A 24,296-nucleotide genomic window follows, 5' to 3' on the forward strand; every position below is an offset into this window, starting at 1 on the left:
AGAGAAGCTGAAAAGTCTGAGGTAAAATTCTTAATGTGTACAGATTAATGTTAAAAGTCATTTAGTGCATTTAAACAGTGAGGTGAAAATTGACACCAAGAAGGTGATTTTGGAAAAAGAGGACACCAATAGCATACTTTACTTCATCTTAGTATGTTACTGAACATTTTTAGAGCTGCTATTCTCCTGACTATTGATGATTGTAGTACAGATCTTTTCTCCTCTGTCCTTTGGTCAAAACAACATGCTTGATACTTGAATACAATGTTCACCACACAAACTACACAAAGCACAAAATAAGTAAACTAGTACCTCTAAACTCAGGATGTAAAACTTCAGTGTCGTGTGTGTAAACATAAGTACGTACATTAAATGTGTGTTGCATTTGTGTGAATGTGTGTGTGTGTGTGTGTGTGTGTCCATTTTATAGGTATGTTCTGGTCGGATTTGAGGATACATCCTCATTTTCCTCATTTTCACTCTTAACTGATAAACCCTTCTCCATTTCTGCTTGCTTCAGCTGAGACTTTGTAGACGGTGCCTCACTGTGCTCAGATTTTGTCGACTCTGGTCTTTGGATCTGAGACTTTGTTGATGGTACCCATGATCTTTCTGACTCCTGTCTCAAGTCCTGCTCAGGCCCGTCCTCCCAGGGAGGCCTTGTGTACAGCTGAGACTTGGATGATGCTCCCTCGTAGCTTTGAGACCTGGGAAACGCCACTCTGACAGGCTGAGTCTTTGCTGGTGATATTCTGCTGTGATGAGAACCTGCCTGGCTGGCCCCGTTAGAGGAGCGGACCACCAAGTAGCGGACGGAGGGGCTCTTGTCTGCGTCGTGGGCTTTGAGGGGGCAGGCTGAGCTGATGAACAAACCTCCTCCCAGAATAAGCAGGATGGACGCTCCCCAGCCGATGTAGAGACAGGCCCCGAGCTCCCTCCGCTGAGCGTCTATGGAGGCGCTGTAGAACTTCCTCACCACGACCCCAGCCGCCCAAGATGTGGGAATCAAACACAGCAGCCCTGTGGTAATCAATACTGCCCCTGCTGCTATAGCCACTTTGCCCTTTACCCCGCCTCCTTCTTCATCCAAAAAGCGAGTGCACTTCCCTCCAATGAAGGCCAGAATGAGGCCTGCGCTGCCTATAGTGATGGCGAGGACGGTGAGAGCCCTGGCGGCCTGCAGGTCTGTGGTGAGAGCGAGGAGAGATTCATAAGGTTTACACTGGATCTGCCCCGTGCTCTGGACCACGCAGGTCATCCAGATGCCCTCCCAGATGGTCTGGGAGGTGACGATGGTGCTGCCCACGAAGGCTGTGACCCGCCACAGGGGCAGTATGCAGCTGATGATGACCCCTGCCCAACCCAAGAGGCACAGGGCGCTTGCCAGCATCTGCATCCCCATAGAGGCCATGATGTGGAGGAGGAGGGAAGATCTCTGAAGCTGCTCGAGAAAAATCCTCACAGACCTTAGAAAAGTGCCCTGATGTTGTTGAGCTTCCTGTGCTGTCAATCCTGATTTCTTTGGTTATTCTTCTCTTCTCTTGTATCTTTCTGCCAAATTGTCCATGTCAGTGTTTCTCACCATCCGATGTCGCCGTTTTCAAATCCATTTTTATGCGATTCTTCGATTATTTTTTTCTTGCCACAGTTGCAATGTTGTAGTATCGATCCAGAGAAAGAAGAACTATTTCAGTTGTCCGTCCAGCCTCTACTAGCTTTCAGTTGACTCCAGGTGTGTCTCAGTTCAGCCTTAGTTCATTTGTTGACAGTCTACTTTCCCTCCGCCTCCCCCTCCTCCTTTGTATCCCTATTTGCTGTCCTCTCCTTCCCCCTCTCTCTCTCTCTCTGTCTCTTCTCTGTTTATTCTCTGCCTGAGAGTGTGAGTCTTCCTGCTCTGTCACCTGAGCGGCTGCCTGTGCGCTACTGGCCAGGTGTAGATGCACCACACCTATTCTATTGGGAAAAGAAAGGGGAGGAGGAGGTTGGCAGTAAAAATGGAGAGAAAGAGGTAGAGAAAGAGAGAAATGCAGCATTGAAACAGTGACATCAAGTATTCCCTCCCTCACTGCCATCATCTGACGAGTTCATTTAACAATAGACGTTGGATAAAGCAGAAAGAATGATTCGCCTCTGGTCGTTAAACTTGTTTATAAAATGCTACGCCGGTTTCTTTGCTCTGTCACACACCATCTCTCTGCTGAATTGGATTTGGTTTCACCTGAAAAGTTAACAAATATGTCAGTGTATGGGTGTGTTTGGATACACATCACAGGCATCACTGTGTATGTGCATGTGAGTAATATTTGCATGCAGAATGTCTCCTAGAAGAAAACCTGTTTCATTCTTGCAGCAGTTCCTGCACAGAAAAACCTGCTTTAAACACGAAAACCCTCTCTTCACAAACCAGGAACACACACACACACACACACACTATCTAGCCTTTTAATCAGGCTCAGAAAAAATTTTAATCTTGCGGTCCTTGTAAAGTTCAGAGGGATACTTTTTGTTTCTATTCCTTTTTTCCCCCACATTATGGCAAACCAAATTTTCATTTCCACATAATTGTATGCTCATGTTTAAAGGACACAGCAAATCTCTTTTTCTCGATCTGATTAGTCTAATGAGATAAAAAGAGGGAATACGTCAAACACACTCAAACTCAAAACATAAACACACAGTCAGGCTCAGTCTCCTTGTTTATTCAAAAACATTTCTTTTGGCATGGAGGGACACACTGTCACACAACCTGTTCGTAAGGATTCCTTCATGCTCACTTGAAAGACCAGATCCACTGTTTGGCGGGTTTTCTTGGCTTGTCTCAGCACTGTAAATCATTTTCTCTTTGAAAATATGAAAACCGCCATATTGAGATAAAAGAAGAGAAAATAATCTCACAGTCATCACGTGTCTAATAAATGACCTACATTTTTATGGCACACAAAACTAAAGAGGAAAACGTCAACTAGTTTGCTAGAGAAAAGAAGCCAAAATATCAGGTTCATACACAAACTACACAGGCACATTTCACATATAGCAATTTGTAACACACATGTTCTGAATGCTACTCATGTCACAGAGAATATATTGTATCAGTATGTGGGTCTCATTAACAACACAAAAAATATAAGGAGTACAATAAAAAACAACAACAACAACATTGTCAAGTATAGAGAATCAAAAAACTGCACATTTTAAAACATATGATTGTTATGAATGTTGATAAGACTAAAACACACGCTCATGATACCCATTCATACTGGAAAGGATCTTGTCTATTGTACCTACATGACATACATTATTATTCTAAATGGTAGAACTCGGCTCATCTTCACGGACAAACGGAGGGTGAAACCCTCAAACTCTTTATCTCTTTCCTACAGACTGTCCCACTTCTGCTTTCCACTGAAAATCTAAACGTAGGCCTTGCTGCTGTCCACAGATCGAGCCTTGGAGTACTTCACATCATAGTCGTTCTCATCTCTAGGGGGACAGGAGCTGCACAGGAGGCCTCCACCAAGGAACAGCAGCCCCGCAGAGCCCCAGCCGATGTAGAGCGAAGCCCCCAGCTCCCTCCTCTGAGCGTTGGTCATGATAGGGTTGTAGAAATCACGAATGATGGTGTTGGCGGTCCAGCAGACGGGGATAAGCACCATGAGGCCTGCGATGATGAAGATGACTCCAGCAGCGATGGCCACTTTGCACTTCTGCCTCTCTTCCTCCACAAAGTTAGTGCACTTGGCCCCGACCACACCAAGAAGCATCCCAAAGACCCCGATGATGATGGCGATGACGACGAGTGCTCTGGCAGCCTGCAGGTCTTGAGGTAAGGCCAGGAGAGAGTCATAGATTTTGCACTGCATCTGGCCCGTACTCTGGGTCACACAGTTCATCCACAAACCCTCCCAGATGACCTGAGCTGTGACAATGTTGGCGCCAATGAAAGCTGTGACTTTCCAGGTGGGGAGAGCGCAGATGATGATGCTCCCCAGAAAGCCGATGATGGCCAGGCTCAAACCTAGAATCTGTCTTCCACCAGACACCATGCTGAGGCTCTGTCGATCTCTTGACGGAAGTAAGACTTGCTGAGCGCTGGAGTAGTAGTAGTAGCCGGCCAGTAGTTTTTATTGCCCACTCAGAGGAGAAGTTGACAATAGCTTCCTCACTCACAGCTCCTGTTGTAAAAGGAATCGGTCAGAGGAGGAGTTTTCGAGCCTCATCTCAAAGCTGAAACTCGTTTGTGAAGAATTCTCACCTGACCAGATTGTTTCTCGGCACTGGCAGAAAGCAGAGCACAGTTTCAGAGATGTACACAGAGGCCCCTATAAGGACAAAATCCCACGAATACTGCACACAGTTCCCCAACAACACACAAGAACAGTTGTTGTGTATATTAAAAAACATATTTTGAAAACACTCACCAGTAATGAAGGCACTCCCGTATTCGCTTAAGTATGCAGAGGGACTTATCAAGTGATCAGCAATCAGGAAACACACCTTTCAGCTGCAGTTTCAGTGTCTGTTTCCTCTTTATTTTGATTCATGTAGCTGTGAAGAATTATTCATTTGACTTTTAAATCCAAAATTTAACTACCACTTATATCCCTATGAATAAAGAAGCTCCTCTTAAGAAATCAAAATTTTTACGGTTTCATGAAATGTTTGACAGTCATTCACAGAGAATGTACTCATTAACAGCTTTGAAATGGCTCCCAGACAGAACGCATCACCATGCCTATCGATACCAGCAGCATTCAAGTGTAATGACATGTAGGTGTTTGCATGCATCTCTCTCATACTTCCTGCAGCCAGTCAGCTACACAGCACCACCTGTGTGATCAGTGTTCAGTACATGCAGTAGATAGATATTTTCTCAATGAGCATCTGTGCTTCAAGAGTGTCCTTGGACACCATGCTATGGTATAATATTATATTAATTATATTTGCCTAGAGTTTCCTATATAGCTCAGAAAAACATGCACTCTAAAATGCATTTTCTCATCACAAAATGTATCACAATATCTCTGGAGGAAGAAAAGGAATAAATAATATTCTACAAAAGAAAATTTGATTAATCTTCAACAATGTGCCTGGTCCTTATTGTGAAAAACACAAAAGAAAATGGGAAATCTATTGACTCTGTTAGATAAAATGTTACAGGAGCAGTACAATTCATAAAATGAACCTCTTAACATAATACATTTTAAAGTTGTTAGAATAATCTTACTTTACACTGTCACTGTTAAATATATGTTGTGCATCATCTTACTCTAGTTATTCATTGAAATACATGCTGTTTGTAATAATGATATAATGATGCAAACCTAAGACTAAAGCAAAATTAATTTTATGGTTACACCCATTGTGCATCAATGTATATCAAATTCCCCCAGATTTTGCCCAATCATAGACTGTATAAAATAAAAATAAATAACAAAACAGATAGATAAAATATTTGGTATATAACATTAGGATCTCCACTGGAATTTAAAAATTTGGCTGCACAGCATGATTTTTTAGCGACTGGTCTGGCAGGCCACTGCTTATGAAAGATGATAAACTTTACTGATCAGTCCAAAAGAAGAATTAATTAACATGTGAATAGAGACAGTCAGTGACCACAGGTCAGTCATTCTCAGAACAAGGATCCATGCAGATCCGCCCATCCAGATTTGTTTAGGACATTCTGCACTAATATTCACTCTGCACTGTTGTGGCTCTGCTGGCGACGTCACACACAATTTGGCTTCATTCCCACGAAAGAGCTCCTCCCCTCGTCTGGTGTCCCTGATCTGTCTGAGGGACTGAAGTCCTCTGCTCAGATCCTGGTTGTGTCAGTCCAACCCCAACTCTGAGCTTTATTCAGGGAGTTGTAGTCGTGTACTTGGGCTACGTGCTCTACCTTACTTGGAGTGCGACGATCAACCATCCTCGAGCTGTTCGATCTCATGACATCAGACCTCAGAGTGGCCATGCCGGATGAGCTGTCGCTGAATGGAGGGTTGGTGCTGTACGGCGTGTAGGAGTAGTAGGAAGGCTGGGATCTCTCCTTCTCCCCACAGACGAAACAGATCAGAGCACCGCCGAGCAGGAGCAGCACAGAGGAGGCCCAGCCTATGTAGATGGAGGAGCCCACCTCTCTCTTCAGGGCCGCAACCACTAAGGGGTCATTGTAGACTGAGATCGTTGCTGCTGCTGACCAGCTGACTGAAATCAGGCACAGGATGCCCGCTAGGACACACAGAGCGCCACCCAGCAGACACGCCTGGAAAAATGAAGGATGTCCGTGATTGAAAGTTATCTTGGGACCATCATGGTGACAGCAGTGAAACTTGCCGTCAAAGTGTCAATTTTCATACAAAAGTAGCTGCCAAAGTCAGAAATTTTCAAATCTCACAGACAATGGCTTTAATGTGGCATGTGCACACAAATATAAGATTTTGCACACTCCATGTTTTTAGAAAATACTTTTTTTTTTTTTTTTTTTTTTACGTTTCTGTTCTGTTACTAATGATTGTCAGGTGCCAGTGTAGTACTGCAACAAATGTTACTGCACTAACTGCTCTGGGACACAAGGACATCAAAATACAAAACACCCACTCTATACGGCATGACAACAACTTCAGCACCTTCTTTCTGGAGGAAGAGGTGCTCGGAGGCTCTAAGGGGTCAGGTGGATCGCCACTACAGTTGGCAACGCCTCCTCCTCCGAGGGCGATGATGAAGCCCAGGAGGCCGGCGAGGATGGAGATCAATGTGAGGGCACGTCCAGCCTGGATGTCAGCGGTCAGAGTGTTGGACGTGGTGTGTCTCTTGCACTGCATCTGACCCGTGGCCTGAAGGATGCAGTGTAACCACAGACCGTCCCACACCTGATACAGAGACAGAATGAAGCTTCAGCGAGAGTTAAATAGCTGGAAAACATATCGATCAGGTTTTGGTGTAGGTGTGGTGATCCATGAAAGCTGAATTCCTGTTTTTGTGGTGACAAGCAGCTGTTCAGTTATGCTGTGTGATGATGATGCAAAAGTCCAAATTCAAAGTCTTTGAATGTTGTTGTCACATTTAATTTATTTTTTGGTGTTGGATTTTATTGTTTTAATTCAAAGTCAGGAAACTGACCATGTCACCCAGAATTATACTGGAACTAAAACACATTTGAATCACATTGTATACTCTTCACATTATAATAGTGACCCTCTATGCTTTGCTGATTCTTACCCTCTCAGAAAGTCTGTAAAGTGTTTTAGTTGTTAAATAGATAAAACCTGGGAGATTTTATTTTTAACAAGAGGTATGTAAAACTCATTTCTATCTTTCATTCTTTTAATTTCTCTGTGAAGAATATTGACTTACCGATTGTGCAGTTACAATATTTGCTCCCACAAAAGATGTCTCGCGCCACATTGGCAGTCCGCACGCCAAACACACTCCTAAAACACCCATCAGGACGAGTGCCAGACCCCCGATCAGCCTGCCCTGCCCCCCCATTTAGAAAATATGCACTTATGCAGAAGTAAACTAAAACCAGAGCTGAGGTTAAAAAAGGTTATAATCTTTAGTGTCTGTTAGCAGATTTTCAAAGGAGAAAAATAGACATTTCTCTTGACGTGTGTCTGTTGAAATAGAGTAAGCTGCTCTCGTAAGCTGTTATGTTTTGCTGTTACTTTAAGTCGTCAGATGACACAAAGATCAACAGAGATATGCAAATGTGGTCGAGAGAGAGGCGGCTTGTGAGCTCTCTGTAAATATACATAGAGCATTCAAACACCTCTGAGCTAGAACCAATTCAAGTTTTTCAGGCTTTTCAGACATTGACATGCTTGATGTAGAGCACTGGCTTCTCAAAGTAGCTTATCTGCTTTTATGTTGTTTATCTGCTTTTATGTTGTTTTTTAGGCTGCGTTCTTAAACGTTGTTGCTTTTTTTAAATGTCTTGTGTTTTTTTAATTGTTGTACTTTGAGATTTGTATCTCCAAATGTAAAGTGCATTATAATTAAAATGTAGTATTATTATTATCATATTCTTTCAATTTGTTTCAGCTGTTTTGGGCACCATACATCTCTAGACAGAATCTTGTTTTCATCCAAGCAACATTCGTAACTTGTGCAATTGTTGTTATGAATATTAGTATGAAAGACAAAAGAAATGCACATTTTTTTTTGTACAAAAATACAAATACATAAAGGTGAATTTACTGGTTAAAGATACGTTGATACAAATATTCATAGTTTTCACTGTGACATGATGAAGTTTTGCCAACAACTGAACAACTTAGCAAACATTTAGTTTGCCTCAATACAAGGAAAAAAAAGATGGAAAAAGTCAAGAGGAGAACTGAGACATTTTAGTTTCCTGTACAATTCATCGTCTTTCACAGCTCTCGTATGATGGAGAGTATGAACGAGTTTTTATTTAGTCGATTTCCTATTTTGCCTCAGTTTCCTGAAAATTGTCTCTGAAACTCGTAAAAAACAACTGAAACTGCCTGTTGCAAATAAAGACAGATGTCACCACACTGGCAGCAAAAGAAATACTATTTAAGATAAGATTATGAGTGAACATGGTGCCGATAGTCTTTGCAGGTGTTCAAAACTGATTGTGCTTGCAGCATTCATAATTTGTGCTAGACATACTAAAACATTTCACATCAACTCAGATCTCTGCATTAAACATCTTTTTACATTCAGCATCCTGTAATATCACTTTATACAACTATTTTTAATTCTTCGCTGTAAAAACAACATTAAAACCACACGTCTTGCTTGTGCCATGAACTGTACACTTCAATATGCTACATGTTTTCATTTCCATATAGTGCAATTAACTATTGCTGAAAAAGGCGCTTTAATCAAAGACTGAGATGAAGAAAGTCCATCAGAGTAAACTGTACATTTTCAACCACAGTATGTCATTGATGAATGGCAACGTGTAATCTCTTCCCCTCTCTCTTCTCCTCATCCTCAGCATCTGTTGTAAGTGCTGCACAAAATCCCTCCTCCAATGACGAGCAGAGCTCCAGACGTCCAGCCCACATATATGGAGGCGCCGAGCTCACCCCTCCTCTCGCTGGTCGCCAGGGGGTTGTTGAAACCTGTGATGATGTTGTGAGCTGACCAGCTGACGGGAATAATACACAGGAGTCCCGCTAATATAAACACCACACCTCCCGCCACGCCAACATTAGCCTTTTTCAGCCAGTCATCACGAAAGAAGTTGGTGCAGTGGGCCCCGACCACAGTGAGCCCAATGGCCACCACGCTGACAGCGATGGAGACACAGATCAGAGCCCTGGCAGCCTGCAGGTCCTGTGGTAGAGCCAGAAAGGAGTCGTAGGCCTTACACTGCAAGTGGCCCGTGCTCTGGATCACACAGTTCATCCATAAACCTTCCCAGAAGACCTGCGCAGTGATGATGTTTGCCCCAACAAAGGCCGTCACCTTCCACATGGGCAGTGCGCAGATGAGGATTGTGCCAAGAAAGCCAATTATTGCCAAACACATACCAACGAGCTGAGTCTGCATTTTGCCAACAAAACTAATCCAAGGCAGGCGTTTAGGTTTGCCACAAAATCAAAGACAGCAACAAAATCCACATTTAGTTGAGCTGAAGATCATTTTTAAAACGAGCTTTCACCCGGCTGTAAAAGTTGCTGGTTGTGTTTTGCTTCATGGTTTTTCACGGCAGGTGGAGGAACAACAGGGAGGGGACTTCGCTAGTTTGCGGCTCAGGTTTCCTGCTTGTCCTGATTCCTGTGCTCACTATGAATAAGTAGGAGGAGAAAGTTGTTAACAAAAGCAACCGTGTATAAAAACGGCTTTGTGACCGAAATCAAAAGCCTGCGATCTCACATTTTAAATGGATTGAAGCCCCAACTCAAACAAGGCGAGCATTCACATGTCTTCAGATCGGACTTTATATAGGAATAGTTTTAAATCTCACATAACATATTACATGAATGCATGAACTTTCAAACAATGAGCATCATATGTGTACAGAGCTTGAGGAAAAAATATGCGCTGATACATTCAGAGAAGGGTAAAGTATGCTAACGCTGTTCAATTAAAGGTGAAGAGATTCAGTTCAAAACAATACTTGGATTATAATACTGAAAAGAATCAAGAACAGAGGAATGATGAGTCAGATCTGCTGTCTGTCTCAAACTTCACAAATACTGCAGTGATGTATTTAATCTGTAAACCACTCACAGTTTGGCATTTTGGGAAATACACTGTCTTGCTGAGAATTAGAAGATGAATACAACTCTTATATATGAATATATACATTGCTATTTATAATATAAATAGCCCCACCTTTACTAGCTGCAACATTTAAGTGACGTAGACATGAATCCATCTGATAATTATAATCCAATAATGTAATATAGGCCTTAATTGTTCTGGAATGGGCCATTTTGCATAATGAGTGGGCCTACTTTTACTTTCAGTACTTAAAATCTATTTTGATGTTAAGTAGTTTTATCTAAGTGAAAGTAGTATTTGAGTACTTCTACTTTTTTTTAAATTTGTTTTTCTTTTGCTATTTTGATGCTTTATTAGATAGGACAGAATAAGTAGAGGAAAGGGGGATAGAGAGAGGGGATGATATGCAGCAAAGGGCCACAGGGCGGACTGGAACACAGGCCACTGCAGTTAGGAGTGAGCCTGAAAGATGCACGCTGTACCAGGCGAGCTACCTGGGCACCCCAGGTAAACAAGATATAACGTGTTAATCAGTGAGCTTTAGAGGTGCTGGTTGGAGGATTTTTCACCTTGGACAGAGCCAGGCTAGCTATTTCCCCTTTTCCAGCCTTTCTGCTAATATAAGCTAAGCTAACTGTCTGCAGCTTCATATTTAGTGGACAGAAAGTTGAACTTCCACCTGAAAGTATAGTGAAGACATGGTGAGGGAACACCTGCCTCCTCCCAGTCATCCTGATGCATGAACCTCCTCCTATGATCCAGTTCGCCTGCATCCAAATAATATAAAGAAATAATGTTGCACTGGTTGTTATAGCAGCTGCTTAGTGAAATGAGCAACAGTGCAGGCTCATTCACAAGACTTCAGTCAGGGGTATAAAGCATGCTTGGCTCACTGTCACGGCTTAAGTTGAGCAATTATTAATACTATTAGTAATACCTGCGCTTTCCCCTCTGACTTGTTAAGTGCTGCTGTGAAAACTATCCGTGGGAACCACATTTCAAAATGAGGGCATGGTTAGAAATGAAAACAAATTGCAGAACAGATATTAAAATTGGTAAAAATATTGGCTGAGTATACTTGATTTTTGCTGACTTAAAAAAAAAAAAAAAAAAAAAAAAAAGTTACACAAGTGTGTTCGGTCAGGATGACACTATTCCACTTTTTAGCTTACACAACCCTCATTTCCTCTTGCCAGTGTTTAGTTTACCACATTTTACGTCAGCCTTCAGTGGAAGGTGGAACTGCTTTGCCCCCCACCATTACCCATGCAATAAAAAAAAAAAAGCCTTAGTTCAGTGTCTGTCCATTATTGCACCATTTATATCCACCATCTTGCAGCAAGTACAAATGGGTAGACAGCCATTTGCATGAATGCAGTTGCACAGGGACACAACACCCGTTTTCTACTGTTAAAGACCTACATCAGTTGCAGACAGATGAGTGTCACAATCCTTGTCAAACATTTAAGATGTAGCAAGTATTTATCAACTGAAACATTTACATAGAAATATTAACTCTGACCTCAGCCATTTGCTGAGACACTTGGCAGCCTGAATGAGCTGCAGAGCAGTGGGTACTGCTGGATGTTGGTGTTCAAGTTTTATAAAACCAACGGGTACACAGGCCACGTTTAGCCAGTTAGCCTTCAACACTAAGCCACCATCTTAACAGTTGCCATCCTCACTGGACACAGCATGCAAACACCCACAGAGGAGAATGAAGTGATTGTATAGAAGTTCAATTTATTAAAATAAGCAGGTTAAACATAAGATTAAGAGCATAAAAACATGACTGAAGAGTTCAGTCCAGTTTCCTGGAGCGAGACAAGCATGTAGACCTTCAGATTACTTGCAGGCATTTCAAACATATGCCCCTCCACTAGCTGCTGAGCGTGGAGCAGAGTATTTGACAGAGTATCTGCTATCCTTACGCTGCTGACACTGACAGCAAAGAAGTGCCCCTCCGATGAGCAGGAGTCCTGCTGATCCCCAGCCGATGAACAGCGATGCTCCGAGCTCCCGCCTCTGTGCGTCGCTCATAATGGGGTTGTAGAAGTTCCTGATGACCTCATTAGCAGACCAGGACACGGGGATCAGGCACAGGATACCACCAACAATGAAGAACACACCCGCAACGATGGCTACCCTGTTCTTGGACATCTCATCTTCAATACAGTTGGTGCATTTTCCTCCTGCAACGGCAAGTAGGATTCCCATAAAGACAACCAGGATGGAGATAACGACTAGGGCCCGGGCCGCCTGCAGGTCACGGGGCAGGGCCAGCATGGAGTCGTACACCTTGCACTGCATCTGTCCAGTGCTCTGCTTCACACAATTCATCCACAGGCCCTCCCAGAAGATCTGCGCTGTCACAATGTTGTTCCCGATGAAAGCAGACACCTTCCACATGGGCAGGGCGCAGATGATGATGTCCCCGAGGAATCCAATGGTTGCCAGAAACATGCCTAAGATCTGGAGACCTGCAGATGCCATGGTTGCCTCACTTTGTGCTGGAACAGTGCAAAGAATCAGCTGCAATGAAACACAGAGGTTTGTTTCTCACCTGCAGCTTTATACCCACACAGTAGGCGTGGTTTCACCTGATTGATTGTTCAAAACTGAAAACACCTGTGGTCAATGAGTGAACCCCAGTTTTGTCAACCACAAACTGGCACAAGAAGAAAGACGTGAAAGATTTTTCAGAGACTTTAATAGTCCACATCAGAGTTTTGTCTTCAAATAAAAAATATAATCAGGAACTTTTTGGAAAGAGTAATTAATTAATTTTGAGATATCCATCCAACACATTCATGTTTTATTTATTCACCTGGAATATTCTCTATTGTTTTTAATTTTCTTTTCAATTCTCCACTGTCTTTTTATTCCTTTAAGTCTGTATATGTTCTTTCAATCTTTTTTATTTTTTATTCTCATATCTTTCTCTGTTGATTTAAAATTTGAAAATTTAACTCACTCACTTTAACTTACTCAAAACAAGAGGAAATCTCTGTGTCACTTTGTTTAAAGTGCATGTGATGATTTTAGTTTGCCAGTCTGGCTTTAATCTGAAGGATCAAATTTACTTTTACTTTTACGGCCTATTGTACTATTTTCCTGTTTTACATTCTCAAATATCCCACTCCCCAATGACCCACTTATTTCATGCTCCGTTGCCGGTGCAGCAATGAAGCCGAGTGATTCCACCTGTGTTAATTAGCCAGTGAGCCTCGGTTGAGTTTTTGCCTTTTTTTTCTCTTGTTGGTCTGAGTTGATGTAACATGTGCCGAACATCCATAGTAAAATGAACAAAAAAGATGTCTCAAAACAGACATATGAGTAAAAATGTATGAATAAATTAAAAAAGTATATTCCAGGGTGAGTAAATATAACTGGAAGTTTGAGGCATTTTAAGCCATGTTGGGATCATGCTACTAGGGATAGTCAGCCTGTGAAGCAGGTCCAGAATGAAAAATCTCAATTGAATGGATTGCCATGACATTTGGTACAGACATTTATGGTTTCTGACAAGACTTAACCCTTGCAAAAGCTCACGTCATTCCCATCAGCCTCAGTTGTGCTTTGTGCTTAGTTCTAAATAGGAAGTAAATATGTCAACAAGTAAATAAATTAGGAAGAAATAAGCTAAGTTGGTTTAAAAAAATGGTAAACAAGCTTAACAGCATGTTAGAATTGTTGTCATGTGTATGTTAGCATGCTGATGTTAGCATTTAGCTAAAAACTCTGTGAAGCCTCAGAGGCACCAGCATGGCTGTCGACTCTTTTTTCATGGCTTTTAGCTATGTATTTTGATCTTTATGCTTTTCTTCTCGCTCGTCAACTTGTTGTCACAAACTCAATCTCAGCACATAATGTTATAATGTTAGTTGGTAGTTTATTGGTTAATGTGACAATAATTTAAAGATCAGCATTATGCCAATTTATAATCCTACTTGTGTGCTTATTATTCACCTAAACACAGATGTGTTGATAAATATTTTACAGATTCTGTCACTTTTTCATACTAGCTGAAGTTTATCTTTCAACATACCCTGCGGCTGGGAATCACTTCTCTTACATCTGAAAAGGGTTTTATGGATCCGTTATTGTTTGGCATGCACAGTTAGTGACGAAACACTTTCACATGGAAACCTTTTATATTTCAAACAAAGTTACTGTTATTCTGTTCCATAAAGTTAGATTTTCATGTTTTAACTTTTCACAGCTTCACAACATGAAACGTTTACTGGAAATAAGCTTTTGACTGAACCAGACTGTTAAGAGCTTCTTTTCTTTCTCAGACCTCTGCAGGGACACCAGAGGGCCTCTTTGTATGAGAGAAACACCTCTGAACTCAAAGGCAGCATGATGGATGTCTATATCTGAGCAAGGAAGCCAAAGCCCACCCAGAGGAGGGGACTACTGCGGGGGCATCTGTGGGTCATATAAACCTTCTCCACAGTGGGAGAGCTTTTAGTTGGCAGCCCAGCGAAGAACTGACATATAGCAAGAAAGAGAAGGAGCAAATAATGGCATCTTTAGGGCTTCAGATTCTGGGCGTTGGGCTTGCGGTGCTTGGGTGGATTGGAAACATACTGATCTGTATGCTGCCCCTTTGGAAGGTGTCTGCTTTCATCGGGAACAACATTGTGGTGGCTCAGACCATCTGGGAAGGACTGTGGATGACCTGTGTGGTGCAGAGCACAGGCCAGATGCAGTGCAAGGTCTACGACTCCTTGCTGGCCTTACCTCCAGACCTCCAGGCGGCTCGGGCCATGGTAGTCATCGCCATCCTGTTATCTCTGTTCGGCCTGCTGCTGTCTGTGGTTGGAGGAAAATGCACCACCTGCATCGGGGACAAGGGAGCAAAAGCCCGAGTGGCCATCTCTGCAGGTGTTTTCTTCATCCTGAGTGGAGCTCTGTGTTTGGTGACCGTGTCTCTACCTGCAAACACTATCATAAAAGACTTCTACAACCCCATGGTTCCTGATGCCCAGAGGAGGGAGCTGGGTGCGTGTTTGTACATGGGTTGGGGAGCATCAGGACTACTGCTGATTGGTGGTGCACTTCTCTGCTGTCAGTGCCCATCAGGAGGAGATCGCTATAATGGAGCAAAGTACTCGGCCCCTAAATCCACAACACCTGGGAAGGAATTTGTCTAAGCTGCTGCTGTACATGAGCACTCTTTGAAAAGCACCTGACTTAACATACAGTACAAACCAGTTGCTTATCAAGTTGTGCTTTTTTTTTTTTGTTTTTTTAACTAACACACTGTGGCTTTTTGTTTCTGAAACATACAACATGCGCTACAGTATGTGACATGTTAGGATTGTATATAAATGAAATTCTTTTTAGACTGTTTTATGTTGTTGTTTCAATACTAACTCAGTGTGGCTGAGAGTCTGATGTTTTCATGATCTTGTTTCCAACTTAAACACTTTACGATGTACTGTACTTATGTATTTGTCTTATGAGATGTCATTTGGAAAATAAACAGTTTTTTTTTCTTAATATGTGTGATCTGGTGGAACATAACATAATACATTTACTTAAAGTACGGTGCTTAAGTAACATTTTTAGATACTTTTCCTTTTTCTACATTTCAGAGGGAATTACTGCACTTTGCACATTTTTGACAGCTATGGTTGCTACTTTTAAAGATTTTACACACAAAACATGATCAGTTTATAGAAAATAACAGTAGGGTGTAAGGACAAAGCGTGTTATGTGTTATAATGCTATTTGAGGTACATTTGTGATCTTGGCCACTATTATATGAATAAAATTGATTTAACTATATAAAATAGTTTAATTTAACTTCACCTCAACCATCTAAAACATCAAAATATTGTTTCCATGTTTGTGTCATGAAATATTTGATTATGATACATAACACTGACAGTGGCCATTCTGCATAGTGACTACGTTCACATCTGATATGTTCAGAATATTTTGTCAATAATACTTGTGTACTTTTAACCAGATTTATATAATGCACGATTTTACTTGTAATTAACTACTTTTACATTCTTACCAAAGTAAAAGATCTGATACTCCTCCCGTCACTGGCCTGACCTCAAGTGCACAAAATGGCAACAGACACAAAAGTGAAACATTACAGGAGTGTATTGTTTTTCTTGTCAGGCTGGTTTCAATCAAAGATGTCTGTAAACAATAAGAAAACCATTAAAGAGGTTTAGGATAAATCAACTCGACAAGACTTGGCAGATGTGCTCTCACTGGGCAAAGTGTAAATATCCATTCTTTGGAGATATAAAACAGTTCCTTGGCAACGTGAAACCAAGCATACACAGCGCACTGTTGTCTGTTGCAGTGACGTCCATTTTATTCAAGACAGAAAGTGTAAATTACTGTCTTAATACAAGGGCAGTGGATTACAGCATGGCAAACATCTCAACCAGATACAGTAAATTCCCAGGAGTCTACTCCCCTGAATTCCTGAATGCCTTATCATGAGAGGCTATTGAGCAGTTCAGTTTCAGTGTGTCTGCAGGGGCAGAGTGAACATGAGAAAGGGAGACATCAGGAACAGGACGAACAAAGAAGCTTTATTTCTGATATTTAACAGACAATTGGAAATACAACAGTGATCACTGTGCCATTATAGGGTAGAATATAGCAAACTTTACAACTAATTTCCAGTGCACACTGTCCAATATTGAAATGAGCTTTTGACCAACCTGCATTCATCCAAATTGTTTTCACAACAAATTAGAGTAATTTGATAAAGACTGTGTTCAGACGTATTGCATCACTCCATTAAGTCAATGTCTTCATGAAGGAAAGAACTCCTAATACTAGGTATTTTGTTCCTATATATATGTATATATTTATATAAAATGCTACATTTTATGTGTTACAGGAGAAACATATATTTATATAAAAGGAAAATCGGTGAAAAATATTTCCTTGTCAAAACTGACAAGCGTAAATACAAGCAGTGTATGTCAGCCTATAACAGGGAAATGTTTTCATCTGGTAAAACACTGTGCTGTCTTTTAATGCTCCAAGGTATTTGAGTTTAAAAAGTAACTAAGGCGGGGTTTTTTTCCTAATCAGCCAAATACACAAAATTCTTTACTTTTGTCAGCAACAGTTTTAGTCCCTTAAATAACAACCCCTTTTGCACGACTTGTTTTGTTGCAAGCAAATCTTGAGAGATCTTGTGATGCAGTTCCAGCCAAAACACTTAAACATAGTCCACATTTGAAGATACGGTTCTTACAGGCACATACTTGGCAGGCATGTAGGGCCTGCTGTCTTTTGGGGGACAGTTGTTGCAGAGCAGGCCTCCTCCCAGCAACAGCAGCCCAGCTGAGCCCCAGCCGATATAAAGTGCAGCCCCAAGCTCCCTCCTCTGAGCTGCGATCAACAAGGGGTTATAAAAGTCCCTGATCACTACATGAGCTGACCACGACACTGGGATCATGATCAGCAGGGCGGCAATGATGAAGATCACTCCCGACACAATGCAGGCTTTGGCTTTGGCCACTTCGTCATCCATGCAGTTAGTGCACTTCCCTCCAACCACCGCCATGAGGACGCCGAACACCCCGACGATCACAGAGATGATCACCATGGCCCTGGCGGCTTGCAAGTCTTGAGGCAGAGCCAGCAAGGAGTCGTACACCTTACACTGCATCTGGCCCGTGCTCTGGACCACGCAGTTCATCCACAAGCCTTCCCAGATCACCTGTGCAGTGACGATGTTTGCCCCGACGAAAGCGGTGACTCTCCACATGGGCATAGCGCAGGTGATGATGGTGCCCATCCAGCCGATGAAAGCCATCAGCACGCCCAAGATCTGGAGGCCTTGAGAAGCCATGGTTACACCAATGCAGCCTGTACTCAACTTCTACACAGGAAACCAGAAGTAAGAACAGGTTGCTCTTACAGAAATGAGAGGTTATAATCGCTCTGATATACTCGCGCCTGCTTGAGGAAGTACTTGCTGAGCTCTGATGCTCTGAGGTCCAACAGGGAGAAGATAACTGCCTCTCATTGTGGTTTAAACTTTCAGGGTGGAGTTTCTGTGCTCCCATACAAAAGAGGAAGGCTGAGACCTGATATCCACAACCCTTGTCCTCTGTTTTTGTTCATTGTTCCCACACATCCAAGCTTTGTTACCTCAAGCAAGGCTTCAAGACTGAAAACAATGGCTCCAGATCCCACCTGTGCTCACACACAAACACAAACACACTGAAACCCACTCATACAGGTCAAAGCCTTGAGCAAATACAAACTCTGGACTTCAGAGTTTGGGTGACTGTGTTCAGCTTTGAGCTTTTGAGAAATCCTTATTCCAACCCTTTGAATTAACCCTTTAACTGATCAAACATACAGTATTGTATTAACAGAAGGTTCGTATATTCAGTTAAGTATAATCATAGTTAACTGTGATAAAAGATTCAAGCAAAGGGATATGCATATTTCATGGCGGTCCAACTACCTTTGCCTGTAGGCAAATAAAGACCGGTTTTCAGCCACCATGCCTCTTTTTTCTGCCACACCTAAACCTGATTTACAAGAAAGTCAGACAATAGATGCTTCTCAAGTGTTGTGAGGACATTTTGTTTTTAAAAAAGGATCCTTGTTTTTATTGTAATTAACAGACACTAAATGTGTAAAAAGTAGAATGAGTATAAAAAAAACAGTAATTTCAATATAAGTTTGAATTTGAATATTATATATTGACTTGTCCTGTTGGCCACTGGATGATTTATGTTGAACACAGCTGGTGTGTGAATACAGGTGAAAAAACAAGCACAAGTCATTTAAGATTTCTAAACAAAACATTTATTTACAGTGCAATTGGCACATCATGAATCTCACACACATGGTCTGTTCATAAAAACAACCCACATACAGTTTTTTCAAAATGAGACTGTGATTATAGAACATTTATGGTTACTACTGAAGACTTAAAAAGTACTAATATCCATAACAACAACCATGCATACAGTTTAAAAATAACCATGTTAATATATAAAACTGAATTTCCTCTTTGGGTGTGGTTCCTCTCTTGACATTTATTTCCTTCAAATGCTTTCATGAGGAGTAAAACTCAGGAATGATTTTTGCTGACATCCTGAAATATCAACACTCACAACCCAGTAGCACCAGTGCATCTGTCCCAGTAAACATTACTTTGTGGAAGCTGTGTACGTATTTCTTCATCTGATTCAGACATAGTCTTTTCCAGACGCTGGTGCTGAGGACTCAGATCTGGCAGCTTTGTACCTTGCAGTGTAGGAGCCTTCATCCTTAGGGGGGCAGTTGCAGCAGAGCATCCCCCCTCCAATCAGCATCAAAGCGGCTGCCCCCCATCCGATGTAGAGAGAAGCGCCCAGCTCTTTCTTCTGGCCGCTGACCAGCAACGGGTTGTAGAAATCCCGGATGATATTGTGGGCCGTCCAGCAGACAGGGATGAGGCAGAGGATCCCAGCCACGATGAACGTAACTCCAGCTGCAATGCCCACCTTGATCTTAGATGATGGATCCTCCACACAGTTGGTGCATTGCCCTCCAGCTACAGACAGCAGGATAGCCATGATGCCCACCACGATGGCGATGACGGTCAGGGCCCTGGCAGCCTGGAGGTCATTGCTGAGGGCCAGCATGGAGTCGTAGACCTTACACTGCATCTGGCCTGTGCTCTGGACCACGCAGTTCATCCAAATACCTTCCCAGGTTATCTGCGAGGTGACGATGTTGCTGCCGATAAAAGCACTGACCTTCCACATGGGAAGGGCACACACGACAATGGTACCAATCCAGCCGAAGATCCCTAGAGCTGCACCCAACATTTGTAACCCAGCAGACACCATCGTGGACAGTGGATTTGTTCTTTGAGTTGGTTCAAATGAACTTTTCTCTTTCCAGTTGTGGCTTGAAGTCACTCTATATGCGGTAACTTCTCTGTTACAGTGACGTAAGCCTTTGTTTATCTCCTCCTGTGATGGAAGCAAGTCCTCTAGTGGTCAGGTGAGTTTGTAAATGGGAGAGAGCAGGTACATATGATCTCCTCTCTGAAAGAGGAGGGGCCATAGTGGAGCATGTCACCATTCCCAGCTCTTCAGGTCCACCCCAAACTCCACAAACCCATAACCTGTTTACCCTCCCCCAACCATCCATTACCAAGAAAAAAAAACATAAAATCCACAATAAAACATACAATTTTAACACATATATAAGCATCTTATTTAAGCAAAGTTAATAGTAACAGAATATTGTTTTGTTCATCTTCCTTCTTAAACTCCCCTCCCCTATCTCCAGTTTCACCTCAAGCAGCAGGAGGGTGGAGTAACGCCACAGATGACTAAGTCTGTTTTGAATGACAATACCTGCAACAAAATCTTCCGGCTGACCAAATATGGTCTTGTTCTCAGTGATTTTGCAGTATTACACCTTCACAAACTATGGATGACATGCTGCTGGAGTCAAAATAGATGTTCTACATGTCCAGAATGTCGTCACTCAACCGGATACGACGCTCAGAGACAAGAGCATCCTGTGGCTCGGTTAACCTCTTAAGACCCGAGCTCTTGTTTGATATGCATTTTTTATTTCTCCTTGCTATTTGCGCTTATTGGACCCTGATAAGTATAAAACCTAAGCATCATCAAAGTGTGTTATACTCTTGTTTGTAAGGGGTCCCCAGTGTGAAAAGCAGTATAATTTGTGTGCCTCAGTGTAGCTGAATTTAGTTCTATAGTAGGTTCCCTGTAATCCTCAGTGCTGCTGTCGACTGGCGTGTACACAGAGAGTGAAAAGCCTCAATCACACTTTGTCACATACTTGCAATTAAATAGTTTTGATCAGGAGACACACAACGTGTGAGGCATGTGACCTCACTCTGATAAAAGGCAAATCAATCCTCCCACACGGAATCAGACTCACCAACGTGATTTCATGAGCGCACACTCACTGAGGTTACATAATTACAGAGTCCATGAAATGGTACGCATGACAAGGTGAAATGTGCCTTTAGTCATGTTGTTACTTTAAGAAAGGAGAGAATAAAAAGGATTTTTGGAAACAAAATATTTGAGAGAAAAATGTAGAGACTGTAAGAAATAAAGGCTGTGTGTTCGTGTGTGTGTGTGTGTGTGTGTGTGTGTGTGTGTGTGTGTGTGTTCTGTATATCAGACTGAAGGCTGATTGTAAGTGTGAGCACATAAGGTGTTTTGTTCAGAGAGGATCACAGGAAAAGATCTTGTGAAATTGGTGAGGGCAAAGTGGGGAAGGGCAACAACGAGGGGTCAGTCTAAGTGCAAGTGCTGTGATGTGTGACGTATTTGACAGATCTGGATTTCTTAAATGTTGTATCTCATACATGAAAGAACTCTGTGAAGTCTGGCTTCTCTGTCTGCTATTCTCCACTCTGCCCAAAGGGAGGCAGCAGCTTCTGCTTTCAAAACATTTCTGTCACTTTATTGTGTGTGTGCGTGTGTGTGTGTGTTTGGTGGAGTACATGTCATTATCCAGCTGACATGAATTTCCCTGGTAGAGTCAAATCTTACTCAGAGGAAATATTTTTTTTAAATCTTTTTTTGCAAAAATACAGTCTGCTTACGAACATTTGAGCATTTGAACATACAAAAATTTCATTTTCAACTCAACCATGATGCTGTAATAAAACACACAACTTGGGCTTTGTTTGGTGTACAATGGAGCTTTCTATACACAGAGAGAGAGAGGGTGTCTTCGTGGTTGTGAAGAGTGTGGCATCAGTCAAAGAACTTTTAACTGCAGTTTTTCATGTGTCCATAAATCTCAGAGCAGCCGTTAAATCCAAGGGTCTTTCAAAGAACATATTACTTAGTAACTGAGGGTCCACTTTTAGAGCAGTGTCACCACCGATACTGCCACTAACTCATGGTGATGGACACTTAGAGAGCTTGTTATCTTTAATATGATCGAAGAGGACATGTTTCGTGTTTCAGTTTATATGGTAATTGTGCTTAAATTGCATTCTTGTAAACTGTGGACAGTCTTGCCCCTCTGGCAAACATGAACATTTTTTGACCACAGTTTTTCAGACTTACAGACTTCGTTGTTCATTAAAATGTATGAATATAAAATAAGTGTGGATGTAATGAAGTACACAGGACCTTATGAGTAATGAATAAATAATGCACCACATACATGCAGATAACTCCCACATCAGTGTTTTTGACTGAGAGACAGACATGAAGTGGATCCAAATCCCATTTAACTGTTTACATTTGTCACACTGAAAGTTGCCACTCTTCTAGCACGACAGTATCAGTACTTCCACCCTGGATGGAATTTTTTTATGATTGCCTTCCCTTCTTACTTCGTGTTAAGGCAGCAGCCACAGACCCATGTACGTACACCATCTGAATTTCTCTTGGCAGTTAACCAAATAGATAAACCTGCTATTTATATGCTATGCCCTCTGAAATACCACCTCCTGGAACTGAAACTGGATTTGATTGATCATTTGTGTGTCTTTATGTGGAGCAGAGGAGGAGGAAGTACTCACACGCATACAAATACACTGACACACACAAAGAAACAACAAGGAAACGGATAATCCCTCTGCTAACTGAAACTCATTTATCAATTCTTGTTGGAGATAGAGCCGTCCACTGAAACTCCCCTAAATGTCCAAATCGGAAAAATATCCGGGGAGTTGTTACGGTACTTATAAGCAAAGAGCTGTTTTAGTAACATGGAAATGACCTCAGTGTTCAGCAGTGAACCCAGGCTCTCTGGTATGAAGGGAAATATTTTACAACAAATTAGTGTCAGGCCCGTTTCCAGACTCATTTACACCTGCATTTCCAGTTTTTCAGCCGTTCATATTGACAGTTGTTTCCATAGTTAGAAAAACACAAACTACCCAATTAGAGCTTCGGCGCCATTAAAACAGCCATAAGCACAAACAGAAATCGAAGCTCTAAAATCAGCATTTTTCTTCAGCTGAGATAACATCACACAGTCCAGCCAGTGCTGCTGAAAATGACCATGGCAATTGAAAATTATGTTAATGGGACTGATAATGTTTCTTTATCGTAGCAAACTGCCCCCAGAGGACAGTTATATAGCAGTTTTCACAACTGATATCATAATAATCAATAAGGCTTAACCCCCCCCCCAGGGAGAAATAGGCATAAGCTACATAAGCTACCCAGCACTAAAGGCTTCATTTGTTTGTTAAAATCAATCTAATTTGATGCATCTTTAATATAAAATACATGTAACATTGTGTCTTTAAATGCTCAATGCTCAGTTGTAGCATTGATCCTGGTGTTATTTTAAGTGTTTGTTTCTTTGTTAGATTTTTGTTTTGATTTTTTGTTGATTGTTGCAAGTAAATTTGAAAATCCTTAATTTCCGTGAATAATTTTTAAATATATCAACTTAATCTATTAATCTATTAGCTTCCTTCCTAAACACCAAGATAATCTCAATTAATTACTTTTTATCAGGTTTTATCTTATCATGGTTAGCCATTCTTTAGCATAAGTGTGTACAAATGTCAAATGACTAATGTGTAAACGTCTACAAGATAAAGGAGTGTAATAGTGGCGCTGTAGTGAAAAAAATCTGTGTAGACACTAACAGAGACATGTAGACCAGATTGAAAACAAGAAACCTGAACTGAAGCAAATTCATGTGAGACAGGATTTAACGGCGTTGTGCCTCATAGAAAAATATTACTTTCACTCTTCTCTTCTAGATAATAGTCCAACATGTCATCCACAAAACAAAACAAATTTCCAAGGCTGATAAGAATAAAAATAAGAATAAGAATGACTTTATTTATCCTGGAGGAAATTGTTGTGCCAGAGTGCGGTACAGAGGTCAAGTCACAACAATACAAAATATTGAAATACAAAATTGAACAGAAAACACAATAAAATACAATTAAATTAAATAGTCTGTCCCTTTTTAAAACAAAAAGTACAGATTGAAAAGTACAAATTTGTGAAAAGTGTCACAGTGTGTGAGGTGAAGTGTGCCAAGTAAGTGAAACTATACAGAATAGAATACTTTAACAATTAAATATGATATGTGCAAAGTGCAAACTGCAAAACGGGAGACAAAGT

At 41.5% G+C, this 24,296-nt stretch overlaps 6 protein-coding genes across 6 annotated transcripts; 1 reads left to right on the forward strand and 5 right to left on the reverse strand.

Annotated features, from left to right (window-relative positions):
• Positions 1-415: 415 nt before the first annotated feature.
• On the reverse strand, positions 416-4,043 carry LOC139212893 (uncharacterized). Its single transcript, XM_070843455.1, has 2 exons — positions 3,549-4,043; positions 416-1,414 (listed from the first exon to the last, which is right to left on the reverse strand). The coding sequence occupies exons 1-2, from the start codon at positions 4,041-4,043 to the stop codon at positions 425-427; spliced, it is 1,485 nt and encodes a 494-aa protein (XP_070699556.1). The 3' UTR covers positions 416-424.
• Positions 4,044-5,815: 1,772 nt separating this feature from the next.
• Positions 5,816-7,488, reverse strand: LOC139213394 (claudin-4-like). Its single transcript, XM_070844073.1, has 3 exons — positions 7,354-7,488; positions 6,627-6,869; positions 5,816-6,262 (listed from the first exon to the last, which is right to left on the reverse strand). The coding sequence occupies exons 1-3, from the start codon at positions 7,486-7,488 to the stop codon at positions 5,816-5,818; spliced, it is 825 nt and encodes a 274-aa protein (XP_070700174.1).
• Positions 7,489-8,947: 1,459 nt separating this feature from the next.
• LOC139212897 (claudin-4-like) lies at positions 8,948-9,522 on the reverse strand. Its single transcript, XM_070843460.1, has one exon. The coding sequence runs from the start codon at positions 9,520-9,522 to the stop codon at positions 8,962-8,964; it is 561 nt and encodes a 186-aa protein (XP_070699561.1). The 3' UTR covers positions 8,948-8,961.
• Positions 9,523-11,965: 2,443 nt separating this feature from the next.
• On the reverse strand, positions 11,966-12,726 carry LOC139212895 (claudin-like protein ZF-A89). The gene has a single exon (XM_070843458.1). The coding sequence runs from the start codon at positions 12,691-12,693 to the stop codon at positions 12,061-12,063; it is 633 nt and encodes a 210-aa protein (XP_070699559.1). The 5' UTR covers positions 12,694-12,726; the 3' UTR covers positions 11,966-12,060.
• Positions 12,727-14,692: 1,966 nt separating this feature from the next.
• Positions 14,693-15,392, forward strand: LOC139212896 (claudin-4-like). The gene has a single exon (XM_070843459.1). The coding sequence runs from the start codon at positions 14,727-14,729 to the stop codon at positions 15,357-15,359; it is 633 nt and encodes a 210-aa protein (XP_070699560.1). The 5' UTR covers positions 14,693-14,726; the 3' UTR covers positions 15,360-15,392.
• Positions 15,393-17,407: 2,015 nt separating this feature from the next.
• On the reverse strand, positions 17,408-20,188 carry LOC139212894 (claudin-4-like). Its single transcript, XM_070843456.1, has 2 exons — positions 19,565-20,188; positions 17,408-18,060 (listed from the first exon to the last, which is right to left on the reverse strand). Exons 1-2 carry the CDS (start codon positions 20,043-20,045, stop codon positions 17,408-17,410), a joined length of 1,134 nt encoding a protein of 377 aa, XP_070699557.1. The 5' UTR covers positions 20,046-20,188.
• Positions 20,189-24,296: the final 4,108 nt, after the last annotated feature.

The sequence above is a fragment of the Pempheris klunzingeri genome, chromosome 14, assembly GCF_042242105.1.
Source record: "Pempheris klunzingeri isolate RE-2024b chromosome 14, fPemKlu1.hap1, whole genome shotgun sequence".
Taxonomy (NCBI): domain Eukaryota; kingdom Metazoa; phylum Chordata; class Actinopteri; order Acropomatiformes; family Pempheridae; genus Pempheris; species Pempheris klunzingeri.

Excerpts from the sequence above, each read along its gene's own strand:
- LOC139212896 (XM_070843459.1), top strand. The coding sequence starts at position 14,727 with ATGGCATCTTTAGGGCTTCAGATTCTGGGCGTTGGGCTTGCGGTGCTT.
- LOC139212895 (XM_070843458.1), bottom strand. The coding sequence starts at position 12,693 with ATGGCATCTGCAGGTCTCCAGATCTTAGGCATGTTTCTGGCAACCATT.
- LOC139212894 (XM_070843456.1), bottom strand. The coding sequence starts at position 20,045 with ATGGTGTCTGCTGGGTTACAAATGTTGGGTGCAGCTCTAGGGATCTTC. Across the intron at positions 18,061-19,564 it reads CGGCCAGAAGAAAGAGCTGG|GCTGCATTGGTGTAACCATG; the intron begins GCGCTTCTCTCT and ends AGTTGAGTACAG.
- LOC139212897 (XM_070843460.1), bottom strand. The coding sequence starts at position 9,522 with ATGCAGACTCAGCTCGTTGGTATGTGTTTGGCAATAATTGGCTTTCTT.
- LOC139212893 (XM_070843455.1), bottom strand. The coding sequence starts at position 4,043 with ATGGTGTCTGGTGGAAGACAGATTCTAGGTTTGAGCCTGGCCATCATC. Across the intron at positions 1,415-3,548 it reads AGCTGGGGGCTTCGCTCTAC|ATCATGGCCTCTATGGGGAT; the intron begins ATCGGCTGGGGC and ends CTCCTCCTCCAC.
- LOC139213394 (XM_070844073.1), bottom strand. The coding sequence starts at position 7,488 with ATGGGGGGGCAGGGCAGGCTGATCGGGGGTCTGGCACTCGTCCTGATG. Across the intron at positions 6,870-7,353 it reads ATATTGTAACTGCACAATCG|GTGTGGGACGGTCTGTGGTT; the intron begins GTAAGTCAATAT and ends TCTCTGTATCAG. Across the intron at positions 6,263-6,626 it reads CCTCTTCCTCCAGAAAGAAG|GCGTGTCTGCTGGGTGGCGC; the intron begins GTGCTGAAGTTG and ends TCATTTTTCCAG.